The sequence below is a fragment of the Zygotorulaspora mrakii genome, chromosome 2, assembly GCF_013402915.1.
Source record: "Zygotorulaspora mrakii chromosome 2, complete sequence".
In the NCBI taxonomy this organism is placed as follows: Eukaryota; Fungi; Ascomycota; class Saccharomycetes; order Saccharomycetales; family Saccharomycetaceae; genus Zygotorulaspora; species Zygotorulaspora mrakii.
The window spans coordinates 847,054-860,236 of record NC_050720.1 but is presented as its reverse complement, the minus strand read 5'-3'; the positions used below and the strand labels follow the sequence as shown (position 1 = coordinate 860,236).

The window sequence follows — 13,183 nt, the reverse complement described above, 5'->3', positions numbered from 1 at the left end:
AAGATACAGAATTAATATATCATAATAATCTATTTTCATTTTTTTCTTTGTATTTATGTATTGCTCTGGTATATTATATTATAAATTTACAAATAATCCTTATTTAAAACTGTCGCATCTCTTATTACGCGCAACTACACGGACTCAGATTTCAAGAAAAGCTAGTGGTGATTCAGCGGCTAAAGCCTTTGGGAACATGAAATCATGTTGATAAAAAAAAGCCTAAACCAAAAGTTGTTGACCTTCATGCCTATTGCCATTGTCAGCTTTATATTTGCACAGCTAATCTGCACCTCTGCCTTGAGGCAATATCCTTACGAGGTTGACTGCCCTAAAAGTAATTTGGTTAGGGAAGCCAATGTAAGTTAGAATATCATCCAATCTTCAATCATTTTCACGATATACTAACTGTATTCCAAGAACAATATTTGCTTGGATGAGTCCAACTATATCGAAAACAAAATGCCTTATATCAGCTCATCCTTAAGGAGGTTTTTGGACGGACTCGAGATGGTGCAATGTGGCGATGCTGTTATTCGAAAAATAGAGGAAAGACCTCCAATAATGGGCCTTGCAATATCGGGTGGTGGCTATAGATCTATGCTTACCAGTAGTGGTTTCATCAAAGAAATGAAAAAATATGGTTTATTTGATTGCCTAAGTTATATTTCGGGTCTTTCTGGTGGGAGTTGGGTATTGATGGATCTGGTAATTCACGACTTTGATGTGGATCAAATTCTGGATAGTTGGGATCTCAATGATCCTCTTCTTCAAGGGATCCCAGACCTTGATTTCAAGCAAAAAGACCTAATCTCTGAGATGGATGAGCAATCACTTGACGAATTGAGACGATTAAGTGCAAGAGACTTCACCGAAATTGACGCCCTTATGCAGAGAAATCTAGACTTTTTCATGAACACCCGTAACCATGATAAAACTGACATAACAGGAGTTTGTAAAAGGGATTACAATCCCTTCACAAGGCTAAGAGAGTTACTTTTTCCCACTGATATAGATAGCGTCCCCAATGCTAAAGAGGAATTGCCGCCTAGCTCGCTTACCAATTTACAGCGAATATTGAACTTCTATATCAGCCTTCATTTAGATGTCAGACCAAAGAGATTCAGGGGCTTCCGTGTCTCTTTTACCGATTATTTGGGGAAAGCATTTATAAAGCGACTTAAACAGAATGGGATGCTTCAAATTAATACCACGTCATTCTCCGAACTAATGAAACATTCACCTAATTTTCTGAATTACAGAGCTCCAGTACCAATATTCGTTGCCAATTGTAAAAACAAATCTCTCAAGAACATTATCTTTGAATTTACTCCATTTGAATTTGGATCATGGGAATCAATAGTTAGACTTTTTGTTAAAATGCCCTTTCTAGGGTCTAAATTCGAAAAAGGGGTAGCTTCAAAATGCTTCAACGGTTTTGATGACATTGGGTTTATTGCTGCAACTTCCTCATCCATCTTCAACAATGTTTTAATTTACATTTGGGAACTCACTGCAAAGTCATCCAAGGAGACTATCAAGGCGATCAGGTCTATATTAAGCGTATTTGGCTTGAAAAATATAAGAATCAAGACCGATGAACAATTAAGATCTTCAGTTCTCGAGCAATTGAAAACAGATTACGCAGTGGTTCATCCGAATCCATTCTTCAAATTTCCAGGAAAAAAGAATGCAGTAACCGTTGATGATTTTCTCTATCTGGTTGATGGCGGTGAAGATGGAGAAAATATACCATTGAGACCCTTAACGATACCAGAAAGAAAACTGGACCTAATATTTGTTATAGATTCCAGCTCTGATTCACATAACTATGCCACAGGGATCAAACTCAGAAATGTCTTGCACCAAATGCAAATCGGCAGAAAATACCTAGCGCCTGAAGAAGATATAAGTCTGCAGAATCCCATAGCACTTGGATGTTATGAGAAAGACATCCCAATTATCATATATCAAGTAAATTCGAAGCACAGCTACTCTTCAAATACTTCAACTTTCAAAATTACGTACAATGAATCGGAAATCTCAGGTATGCTTCAAAATGGAAGAGATATATTTAGCACTGACAACAACGATTACTACAAAAACTGCCTCGGGTGTTTAGTACTTAAAAGATTATTTGATGAGCTGCCTAATTCGGAGTTACCAATCTTTTGTTCCAAATGCTACCGAGATTTTTGTCGCTAGACATTTTTCACCAGTTTCATGCCTACATCACATGTAAAGTCGTCGTTTTCTATATATGAAAATATCAAAAGTAAGTAATAAGTATTCGTAACCTGTCCAGAGAATCATATATCACATAGGTAAGCGCAGATCATTATGAAAATTCTCCAGCTCATATCAATATCATATCTCGCATATGTCAGTTATGCTGCTGCCACGCCGCAGATTGATGAACACATTAACGTTGAAGTCGAAAAGCTCCCAGAAGGATTAACATGGGAGCAATGGCATATGGAACATGAGCATCAGTTGAAAAAATTCACACCAGATCTGTTTTTTTCATTACATGATACCAAGAACAGAGGTTTCTTAGATAGAGATGATATCCTATCCCTCTATGGCCTAAATAGGAACGAAGTTGTGGGAAAGGGAGACGGAATGGGTCAGCATGATGAGTCAGAGTTGGTAGACAAGGAGATCGCAGAAAAGGCTGTCAAATTGATCATGGACATAATGGAAGTTGATGAAGACGGCAAAATTATGAAGCAAGAATATTTAGATTTTGTTAAAAGAGGCGGAAGTTTTCCTGATCTAGGCGTTGGCGTGGGACATCATGCAGGTTTCGAGAGCGAGTATGAAATACATCATTGGAACAAATATCACCAAGAAAGTGACCCAGATGTGAAAGTTGTCCATAGGGAGGATGTTGAACATGAGCTGCTACATCATGAACACGAGATTGAGCACGAAGAAGATGTGCAAAGGGATGTTTCAAGAGCAACGGTTATTACGGACGATGAATTGGAGTCAAGAATAGCACCAAAAAAAATTCCAATGAAATACAGAAACGGTCTATAATAGACGACTCTTAAAGTCAAACCATTGAAAAAATATTAATTTAAGTATAATTAATATTGCATTGATCTAATATATATATATGTATATATAATGCTTCTTCATTCCATCATGAACTTCCCGTTATGTGTATTTTTTTCAAAATCTCCATGAGGTTTTCATTATTTATTTTATCGGAGTTGATCTCATGGCATTTGATACCTTTTTTCAAAAAATCAATCTTGTTTATCTTTACTTCACTGCCAGTCAAATAGACAATATCGGTGACGAACTTCTTCCAGCACATTTTTTCATGCGCGCTTGATCCAGGGATTCCCTCTCTTGCTTCTTTATACTTCCGGTTTGCTCTAGTCATTGATTCTATAAAAACCTGAACGTATCCTAACCCATTTAGCCACGAAGTTTCTCTATCATATTTATTATTAATAAGTAAAACTTTGTGAATATTTTTTGAACTTGATATAGCCTCTGCAATATTCCCTAAAATTGCTATAGGCAACAAACTTGTGAATAATGAACCAATGGAATATATCACCATATTTGATTTCTTCAGCTTCGCGATTGCCCTTGAATTACCTGACGGTTTGACTTCTTCTCCGTATGGATTTATATAGAACAATCGCTCAATTGGAGCCGGCAATACTTCCTCAACATCCAATTTATCAAAATGTAATTGAGAGTTTTTCAACTCCGGTAATATATAAATAGGATTCGCGTATTCCTCTTCCTCCTCAGCGTCTTCCTCTTCCTCTCTTTCTTCCTCTTCTTCTTCTTCTTCCCCCTCTTGTTTTCCGTATACATCCTCAGATGCCTCGAAAGAATAAGAGCTGCGCTCTTCAGGTATATCCAGATGAATAGCACCAGATTTTCCGGAGAGAATAGGTATTGAGCCACTCCTTGCTTTAGCTGCAGCAATAGGCTTTGAAGGGTGAGAGATCTGTGACTGCCCCGCTATAATATCGCCATTGCTTAACAAAGCCGATATATGATGAGTATGATTACTATTGATACAAGGGATAACGTGAACATTAGGATCACATCTACCGATTCTCATCATCAATTCGACAGATGCATCCAACGATCCTAAGAAAAGTCGCGCCCCAGTGAGGAAGAAATTCCCAATGGAAGCTTTTTCAAACCTGAACGGATTTGAAGTTCTTTTTCTCTTCAACAGCTCGGATTGGACATGGATGAAGAAAGCTCTACAGATTTCTTTCACCTCCATGGGTGTCTTATCCCAGATGGGATGATTTCCTTCTAAAATTTCGTCCCATTCTTGTTTGGCTCTACTTTTATCATTTGGTAGCCTGTAGCTTAAAAGCTCCTCCACCTGGTCATCGGTTACCAGTCGTACTACTCGGGATCTTATATCACCAATCGCGGGACCTCCTAGAACTCTTAGGATCTCACTAGTAGACCCACCATTATCAGAAATCGGGAGAATAAATGATAGCTCGCAACCTTTTGCTATTGATAATTCGGAGAAACAGGGAGTCAGGTTATTAGTTGCGGTTCCGCCTGAAAAAACAACTAGATTCATTAGAAATTGATATGCCAGAGCTCTTATATTATGACGCGAGGACTGCTTAATTGAACCATAAATCGCTCCATTGCCTTTCAAACTTCCCTGGACATGTTTTTTTATCTTTTATTTTTTAGTGTATGGTATGACGTTATGCTATTACCCTAATTGCCCGCAATTGCTGCTAACTAGCATCACCTCACATTTATAAAAAGCCTAATAACAAAGAAATTCAGACGAATGTTATGACAAAATACAGCAAACTATAATTGCAAAGCGACAGAGATGGTTAAAGCTGTAATCTTCACAGATTTCGACGGAACTGTTACAGTCCAAGACTCCAATGATTATTTAACAGACAATTACGGGTTTGGTAAAGAGAAAAGACTGAAAATTTTTGAGGGTGTCCTAGATGGCTCGAAGACTTTCAGAAGTGCCTTTTGGGATATGTTGGAATCCATTCCAAAACCACTTCCTGAATGTATTGAGATTTTGGAAAAACACATCGATTTAGATCCGGGATTCAAGACGACTTTTGAGTGGGCTCAGGAAAATGATGTACCAGTTGTCGTTGTCTCAAGTGGTATGACGCCAATCATTAAGCATCTCTTAACCTCCTTAGTCGGCAAAGACTCAATTCATAAGATAGATATCATCTCCAATGAAGTCAAGATTGACAAGGATGATAAGTGGAGCATTGTCTACAGAGACGATTCCTCGTTCGGTCACGACAAATCTAAATCAATCGATGCATACAAGGCCAAATACGAAGCTTCTTTGAAGGAAGGCGAAGAAAGACCTTGTTACTTCTACTGCGGGGACGGTGTTTCCGATCTGAGTGCTGCAAAGGAGTGTGATCTTTTATTTGCCAAGAAAGGCAAGGACCTGATTAAATATTGTGACAAACAAAACGTGCCATACCACGAATTCGACTCCTTCAAGGATATCCTTAGATCTATGAAGCAAGTCTTAGCTGGTGAAAAAACTGTTAAGGAATTGATGGATAACAAATAGTTAACCAAATAGTTAGCCAAATAGTTAACCAAATAGTTAACCAAATATTTAAACAAATAGTTTTGGCCTATTCTCTGTACGACTTATACGTAATGTAATTCAGATGTTCCAGATAGAGTAGTTCGAAAAAAAAGGTTCAACAAGTTTCACATCTGAAACTGCGGGCGTGATGTGAAACAACCCCGTCTGAAACACCCAATCCGAAACTTTTCGAAACATGACTAACGAAACGGAATAAGGCTGGTGTTACCCGACACATCCATGAATTCCCGGGGCAATGCCAGCAACCGGTACCGGGTCCGATTGTTTTTGTCACTAAATAAAAAAACTCCGAACGTCCCGAACATTTCAGCAATTTCAACGAGACTTTGTCATGCATATTAGCCCAAATTCACAACGGATGATGACAGTCCTTACAGACACCATTTGGGTATGGTCATACAGGTTGTGATTAAGGGCTATTTGTGGGGACGTTAGTTAGCATTGATCGCTTTATATGAATGTATATGTATATATATGTGTATATATATATAGGGTGTGTACACAGGTAGAAGTGATGTAGCTTAATATCTTCTACTCAATTTTGTCTTGGATTATCGTACAGTGATTACCCCACATCGATATCCCAATTTCTTAGTGAAGGGTTCTCAATCTCAGATAGCAGCAACAAAAATGAAAAAAGTTCAAGTCTTAAATCCCATTGTGGAAATGGATGGAGATGAGCAAACAAGGATTATATGGCAGTTAATTAAAGAGAAATTAATCTTTCCATTCTTGAACGCTGATTTGAAATACTTCGATCTTTCAGTGACAAATCGGGATGATACTGATGACAAGGTTACCGTTGAATCTGCAGAGGCAACTTTAAAGTACGGTGTTGCAGTCAAATGTGCGACTATCACTCCCGATGAAGCCCGTGTGGAGGAATTTCATTTGAAAAAAATGTGGAAATCCCCAAACGGCACCATCAGAAATATTCTTGGAGGTACAGTCTTCCGTGAACCTATCGTAATTCCCAGGATTCCCAGACTTGTTCCTCAATGGGAAAAACCAATAATCATCGGTAGACATGCGTTCGGTGATCAATACAAGGCAACTGATATCGTTATTCCGGGAGAGGGAGAATTGAGACTGGTTTACAAATCGAAGGACGGTTCACATGATGTGGATCTTAAGGTTTTCGATTATCCGGAAAAGGGAGGGGTTGCTTTGGCAATGTATAATACGACGGAATCCATTGAGGGGTTTGCAAAGGCGTCTTTCGAACTAGCTTTGGAGCGCAAACTACCATTGTACTCAACCACCAAAAACACAATTTTGAAGAAGTATGATGGTAAGTTCAAAGACGTTTTCGAGGGTATGTATGCTGCGAAGTATAAAGACAAGTTTGAAAAAGCCGGCATCTGGTATGAGCATCGCTTAATCGACGATATGGTTGCCCAGATGCTAAAATCAAAAGGGGGGTACATCATCGCCATGAAGAACTACGATGGTGACGTCGAATCGGATATTGTAGCACAAGGGTTTGGATCTTTGGGTTTAATGACGTCGGTATTGGTTACTCCTGATGGTAAAACCTTTGAAAGTGAGGCTGCCCATGGTACGGTCACAAGGCATTTTAGACAACATCAGCAAGGCAAGGAAACTTCTACAAATTCCATTGCTTCAATCTTCGCCTGGTCAAGAGGTATTATTCAGAGAGGTAAACTGGACAATACCCCAGACGTAGTGAAATTTGGTGAACTATTGGAAAGAGCAACGATCGATACTGTCCAAGAAGATGCAATTATGACAAAGGATTTGGCACTGATTCTCGGAAAAACCGATAGATCTTCATACGTCACTACAGAGCAATTCATCGAATCAGTTGAGGTCAGACTTCTAAAGCAGTATGCAGCTGCGTTTCGTTGAAAAGCAATCAAAACTTTAGGCAACGCCTTTGTTTTGAACTAGTTACGAAAAGATCTCATCCAATGATATTCTTGATGGTTGAAAGACCCTCTCTTAGCGCTTTAACTTTAGCACAATTTTGATGTCCAATTCCTTATGTATTAGTAGTTACAGGCAATTGGAGCAGCATAAATAGAGTGTCGTATACCTCTTAATTAGGGATTAGGAATTTTAAATCGCACTAAAGTACTGAGGAGTGTGAAGTTTCAAGACCGTATAGTAGTTTAGTTTTAAAAAGTTTATCTTACCCAAGGGTGGTTAAGTTGATAAATCAATCGTTCTTTCACGAATTGTAGTGAGATAACAGTAGCTTGTGCTTCTGACTCACTGATTTTTTTTTTTGATTTTTTTTTTCATCGAAACGAAAAATCAAAATTGATAATGAATGAATTACAAAAAAGTTCAACAGTGTCAGTTGAGGACGGTTATATCAGACTTCAAAGTTGCGTGAAAAATAGACATCGAATATGATCGGTTCGGTTTGTCGCAGAGATCTGAAGAGATGCCTAGTGCGTCATGGCTCTTCTTCCACTTCTGCTCTTGCCTATAAGCAGCTTCACAAAAACACGATTAGGCCACCATTGCCAACGTTAGAAACACCATCATGGAGCGCTAACAGTGCGGTTTCTTCGATATTGTACGAAACTCCAGCACCATCTCGGCAACCCAAAAAACAGCATGTGTTAAACTGTTTGGTTCAAAATGAACCTGGTGTTCTATCAAGAGTGACTGGGACTTTGGCTGCCAGAGGCTTCAATATTGATTCTCTGGTTGTTTGTAACACTGAAGTTAAGGATTTAAGCAGAATGACAATGGTTTTGCAAGGTCAGGATGGCGTTATTGAGCAGGCTAGAAGACAAATTGAAGATTTGGTCCCAGTTTATGCGGTTTTGGACTATTCTAACTCTGAAATTATAAAAAGAGAACTGCTACTCACGCGTGTGTCCCTCCTTGGTGCTGAATACTTTGAAGATTTGTTGTTGCATCATCATAAGAGTACAGTTGATGTTTCAAACTCCGGTGAGTTGGTATCCGAAATCAGAGAGAAACAATTCCATCCTACTAATCTACCAATGAGTGAAGTCTTAAGATTGAAACATGAACATTTGAATGATATTTCTAACTTAGCTAGGAACTTTGGCGGCAAAGTGGTTGATATCAGTGATTCGAGTTGTATCGTTGAACTATCGGCCAAGCCTTCACGTATTAGCGCATTCATGAAATTGATTGAGCCATTCGGTGTTCTCGAATGTGCTAGAAGTGGTATGATGGCCTTACCAAGAATCCCAATCCAAAATGGTGCAGAAACTGAGGAAGATATTGAGAAGGTCAACGAAATTGTTGACGTTAGCCAGCTTCCTCCAGGTTGATTCACAGCAAGACTTAACTCTAAGTTGTTTACTATTTAATCTTTATGATGTAATTCATCACTTTCAATAACAGATCAACAGAAACGACTTTATGTTTGTCATTATGAATGTCGCAATTTATATACAAGTCCAAATATACAGTAGATGTTTAAAGCTTATTTAAAAAGGCTTCTTTTCTCCTTGGAATAATTTCAACTCTACTCTTCTCATAGTTGAAGCGTCTCAAAACGAACCCTGATTTTGTTGGTTTCTCGGCAACGGTAAATTGGTTTTCAGGCTGTATTGGCTTCAAGTATTTTCTGCGTAACCTAACCTCCTCTGAAAAGCTCAAGAAGTCACTTGCAGTAGAGAAAAGCTTTCTTGTGTCATTTTTCTGCTTCTTAGTTTGTATCACCGATGCCCGCTCATTAAGTTCTTCAATGAATTGATCTTTCATACTCTTCTTCTCCTCGTCAGAGATGTATCTTATTAAATTCAATTTATTGTCAAAGGAGATGCTTTTGTTCAGTAATTGGATGGTTTCCTTGATTTGATTCAGGTAATCTTCTGATTTTTGTTCCTCCCATTTTTCTCTTTTACTTTGCAATCTGGCTTCGTACTCTAAATAATACTTTGCATTGAATTGGGATTCTTCCAAAGTCATGCCATTCTTTACACAAGACCTTAGACGTATTAAGTAAGACGTGGCGATTTCATCGCTTTTGATGTCAATCTTCAAATTGTCACGTAGAATTGTGATATATTCTTTTGCAAGTTCTTTTCTCCTGGTCTCACGAGTATCCAACTGAGCGATGATGTCATCTCTGACCATATTTTTTTTCCTTGGTAATACTAGGTCTTCCTGCTTAGCCCTCGAAGCTGCTTTTATCACTTGACGACCGAATCTCCTGACTCTTGGTTCAAAATGAGGTAGTGGCAACCTCAGTTCACGACTTAAGGATACTCCAATGAATTTACGTTTGGGGTGGAATGGATCTAAGTAATAGCGTACCACCCCAGGTTCCTTTGCGTATATAGTATGATCTTTACCAATTCCAACATTTTCACCGGGAAAAAATTTTGTACCACGCTGTCTCATTATGATCTCACCAACTTTTACTTGCTGACCTTCATACTTCTTTGGACCCAGCCGTCTCCCGGCAGAGTCCTTCATAGAGGTTCTAGAGCCAGCAGCTCTCTTGGTAGCGGTACGCACCTGAGTTAAAATCAAACAAGCATTTCTCCTAGCGGATCCAATGCAGCTGCTCAGAGCACTCAACGTAGATATTGACATTACCTCAGTGGCGAACCTAGCTTTCAGACACAAATGATAGATTCAATGAGCTCGTAATGCGACAGCTTTCGTATGTCTTCTACAACAGTTTTGTCAGGAATCTTATCCTAGATGTATTAAATGGTGAAAAAAAACACTTTTAAGTAAATGTCGCTCTACACGTAATATCTAATTCCTCTCTAAATAAGAATTGTGAAGACCCTTCGTAGACAGTATTGATATACAGGGGTTTCACGATCGTTTAAGAACGTTTGAGTACTTCTACAGAGCAACTCAGATCAATTGTTCTATCGTTCTCTTATTGGCTACGTGTTGTCTTCAGCTCTGCTCTTGTTTGACGACTCTGGTAAACATCGAAGAAGATGGATGGCCAATGGGACATTGTGATATCATCCCTCCAGGATATATACAACGCCAATGAAGTTTTAGCATTCGATGATGATGTGAATTCGAAACGAATAAATTTCGCTAATTTACCTGAGGAACAAGTGCAATCCCATTTAACTCATTTTGAAGAACATCTCGAAAACGTTAAGAGAGCTCAAAGGTTACTAGATGCAGTAAGATCAAATTTGCAAGCAGTTATAGAACACGTATCTAACAAGGAACTTGCAGAAATACAGGTTCTTGAGGAAGCCGATTCAAGTCGATCAGATAATGGTGAAGGCGATTATGGAAAATGCTACTGGGTAAGCCAGTACAATCCATCGGGGCCAATTCGAGTAGGCTCTGAAGTTGCATACAAGCCACGAAAGGGCGGGGAAGGCGAGTGGTTTCAATGCGAAGTCGTTAGGGTGTCGCCGGACGGTATGAAGTTCGAAGTCAGAGATCCAGAACCAGATGAGCTGGGCAATACAGGGAAGCTTTTCAAATGCAATTGGAAAGATCTCATATTTATTCCGCCAGCACATCTCACAAAACCACAGGTACCTAACTATCCACCAGGGACGAAGGTCTTGGCCAGATATCCTGAAACAACGACTTTCTACCCCGCAATGGTGATTGGAACCAAAAGAGATGGCATATGCAAACTGAGATTCGATGGTGAGGAAGAAGTAGACAAGGAAACTGAAGTAACGAGACGTCTGGTGCTTCCATACCCATCAATTTCTTCAACGCCAGCTAAACGTTGATTGTATTGTCGTCCAACATGATATATCCTTGGACGTTTCTTGCAGTTCGGCTAGGTGAGCCATCAAGCAAAAATTTATCGTTAGTTAGTGAAAAATGGGAATTGGGAGCAGAATAAGAATATCATAAGAATCTTTACGGTCATTGGTTTGAATAGGTTATAAGTGCAATGTCTGAATTGGATAGGAGTGGGGGATATGTAAGTGTGCTGACATTTCCACATTGAGGTTTTTGCACCTGTTGTGGAATTTTGAAAAGATTGAAAAATTATTGGAGGACAATGAAGAAATGGAGCTCAATTGCAGTGTGCTCTCCGTTTTGGTGGCATTATTGTATTTCAAAATCTGTGTTGTTGAGAAATAATGTGGTGCACTATATTTGAATGAAAGGCTTGAGCAATGAAGATCGTGACGAATCTATTTAGGTATTAGAGAGCAGGTGAATGTGGTTTTCAGTTCTTGTGGTTGTGATATATTCGATAATGTCTCCTTATTTTTTCATTTCATTTGTCTATTTTGGTTACTTGATTTACTAATACGATGTTTTTTCTTTAACTTCTTACAGGATGATCAACGCAGCAGGTCGAGATCACCCGTTCATCGTCATGTAAGTGATGAGCGATCATATGGTGGAAACCAAAGAGAGTACGGCTATTCCCGTTCAAGGGGTGGATATGGTGGAAGATATGAAGGAAGACGGTCAGACTTCGGTAGAGGTGATTTCACTTCTGGACGTGGACGTGGTCGCGGTCGTGGTGGTTTCCGTGATGATGGAAGAAGGGGACGTTTTAGAGCGGCTAGAGGTGACTATGGACCAGTTTTGGCGAGAGAACTCGATAGTACGTACGACGAAAAAGTTAATAGGAACTATGGCAATAGTATTTTCGTTGGAAATTTGACTTATGACTGTACTCCAGAGGATTTGAAGGACCATTTTTCAGAAATAGGTGAAGTTGTTCGCGCGGATATTATCACCTCCAGAGGTCACCACAGAGGCATGGGTACGGTTGAATACACCAACTCAGAAGATGTCGATGAAGCGATTCGTAAGTTTGATGCTTCGTATTTCATGGACCGTCAAGTTTTTGTCAGACAGGACAATCCACCACCTGAAAGTTCGCGTGAAAGACTTCCGGTTAGACAACGAAGCGGGCGCGCAGCTAGACAACCGTATCCGGATCAGCATCAGCAACCGCAGGCTACCTTTGAAGTTTTCGTCGCTAATCTCCCATATTCCATCAATTGGCAAGCTTTGAAAGACATGTTCAAAGAGTGTGGAAGAGTGATCCGTGCAGACGTTGAAATGGATCGAAATGGTTATTCTAGAGGTTTTGGGACTGTCATATACGGAACATTAGAAGAAATGGAAGAGGCTATTCAAAGATACAACGGCTATGAACTTGAGGGAAGACCACTAGATGTTAGACAAGGCCGTAACATTGCTGGAAATGAAAGAAAAGAGCCTTTTGAATCTTCAGAGGCTCCTGTAGAAACCGAGCCAGCAGCTGTCGAGTTCACTACATCAACCGCACCACCATCTGGTTCTGAATTCACGAAAGGTGTCACTGGAAGTGGTGAAAGAAGTAGTCTTATCTACTGTGCTAACCTGCCATTCTCTACAGCCACAAGTGATTTATATGACCTTTTCGAAACAATTGGTAAAGTCATCAATGCAGAGTTAACGCTTAATGCAGACGGTTCTCCTACGGGCATTGCTGTCGTTGAGTATGCCAACATCGAAGATGCGGATGTGTGTATTGAGAGATTGAACAATTATAACTATGGGGGATGCGATCTTGACATATCTTACGCCAAACGCAATTAGTGTACTCCGCAACAGTGAGCCATGTTCAAAGTAATTACTCTTGGTGTAAGGCAAACAAAA

The 13,183-nt window shown here is 39.5% G+C and overlaps 9 protein-coding genes across 9 annotated transcripts; 7 read left to right on the top strand and 2 right to left on the bottom strand.

The window, feature by feature from the left end:
• Positions 1–246: 246 nt before the first annotated feature.
• Positions 247–2,205, top strand: SPO1 (putative carboxylic ester hydrolase; the record flags this gene model as incomplete). Its single annotated transcript, XM_037287233.1, has 2 exons — positions 247–360; positions 421–2,205. 2 exons carry the CDS (start codon positions 247–249, stop codon positions 2,203–2,205), a joined length of 1,899 nt encoding a protein of 632 aa, XP_037143128.1.
• Positions 2,206–2,340: 135 nt separating this feature from the next.
• Positions 2,341–3,042, top strand: SSP120 (nucleobindin SSP120; the record flags this gene model as incomplete). Its single annotated transcript, XM_037287232.1, has 1 exon — positions 2,341–3,042. The coding sequence occupies one exon, from the start codon at positions 2,341–2,343 to the stop codon at positions 3,040–3,042; it is 702 nt and encodes a 233-aa protein (XP_037143127.1).
• A 106-nt stretch (positions 3,043–3,148) lies between these two features.
• On the bottom strand, positions 3,149–4,579 carry HG535_0B04400 (uncharacterized protein; the record flags this gene model as incomplete). The annotated part of the gene is made up of 1 exon (XM_037287231.1): positions 3,149–4,579. The coding sequence occupies one exon, from the start codon at positions 4,577–4,579 to the stop codon at positions 3,149–3,151; it is 1,431 nt and encodes a 476-aa protein (XP_037143126.1).
• A 267-nt stretch (positions 4,580–4,846) lies between these two features.
• Positions 4,847–5,575, top strand: PYP1 (putative phosphoric monoester hydrolase; the record flags this gene model as incomplete). The annotated part of the gene is made up of 1 exon (XM_037287230.1): positions 4,847–5,575. One exon carries the CDS (start codon positions 4,847–4,849, stop codon positions 5,573–5,575), a length of 729 nt encoding a protein of 242 aa, XP_037143125.1.
• Positions 5,576–6,247: 672 nt separating this feature from the next.
• Positions 6,248–7,486, top strand: IDP3 (isocitrate dehydrogenase (NADP(+)) IDP3; the record flags this gene model as incomplete). Its single annotated transcript, XM_037287229.1, has 1 exon — positions 6,248–7,486. The coding sequence occupies one exon, from the start codon at positions 6,248–6,250 to the stop codon at positions 7,484–7,486; it is 1,239 nt and encodes a 412-aa protein (XP_037143124.1).
• A 506-nt stretch (positions 7,487–7,992) lies between these two features.
• ILV6 (acetolactate synthase regulatory subunit) lies at positions 7,993–8,895 on the top strand (the record flags this gene model as incomplete). Its single annotated transcript, XM_037287228.1, has 1 exon — positions 7,993–8,895. The coding sequence occupies one exon, from the start codon at positions 7,993–7,995 to the stop codon at positions 8,893–8,895; it is 903 nt and encodes a 300-aa protein (XP_037143123.1).
• A 148-nt stretch (positions 8,896–9,043) lies between these two features.
• Positions 9,044–10,168, bottom strand: MRP7 (mitochondrial 54S ribosomal protein bL27m; the record flags this gene model as incomplete). Its single annotated transcript, XM_037287227.1, has 1 exon — positions 9,044–10,168. One exon carries the CDS (start codon positions 10,166–10,168, stop codon positions 9,044–9,046), a length of 1,125 nt encoding a protein of 374 aa, XP_037143122.1.
• A 362-nt stretch (positions 10,169–10,530) lies between these two features.
• Positions 10,531–11,301, top strand: SGF29 (Sgf29p; the record flags this gene model as incomplete). The annotated part of the gene is made up of 1 exon (XM_037287226.1): positions 10,531–11,301. The coding sequence occupies one exon, from the start codon at positions 10,531–10,533 to the stop codon at positions 11,299–11,301; it is 771 nt and encodes a 256-aa protein (XP_037143121.1).
• Positions 11,302–11,468: 167 nt separating this feature from the next.
• HG535_0B04340 (RNA-binding protein) lies at positions 11,469–13,123 on the top strand (the record flags this gene model as incomplete). The annotated part of the gene is made up of 2 exons (XM_037287225.1): positions 11,469–11,498; positions 11,864–13,123. 2 exons carry the CDS (start codon positions 11,469–11,471, stop codon positions 13,121–13,123), a joined length of 1,290 nt encoding a protein of 429 aa, XP_037143120.1.
• Positions 13,124–13,183: the final 60 nt, after the last annotated feature.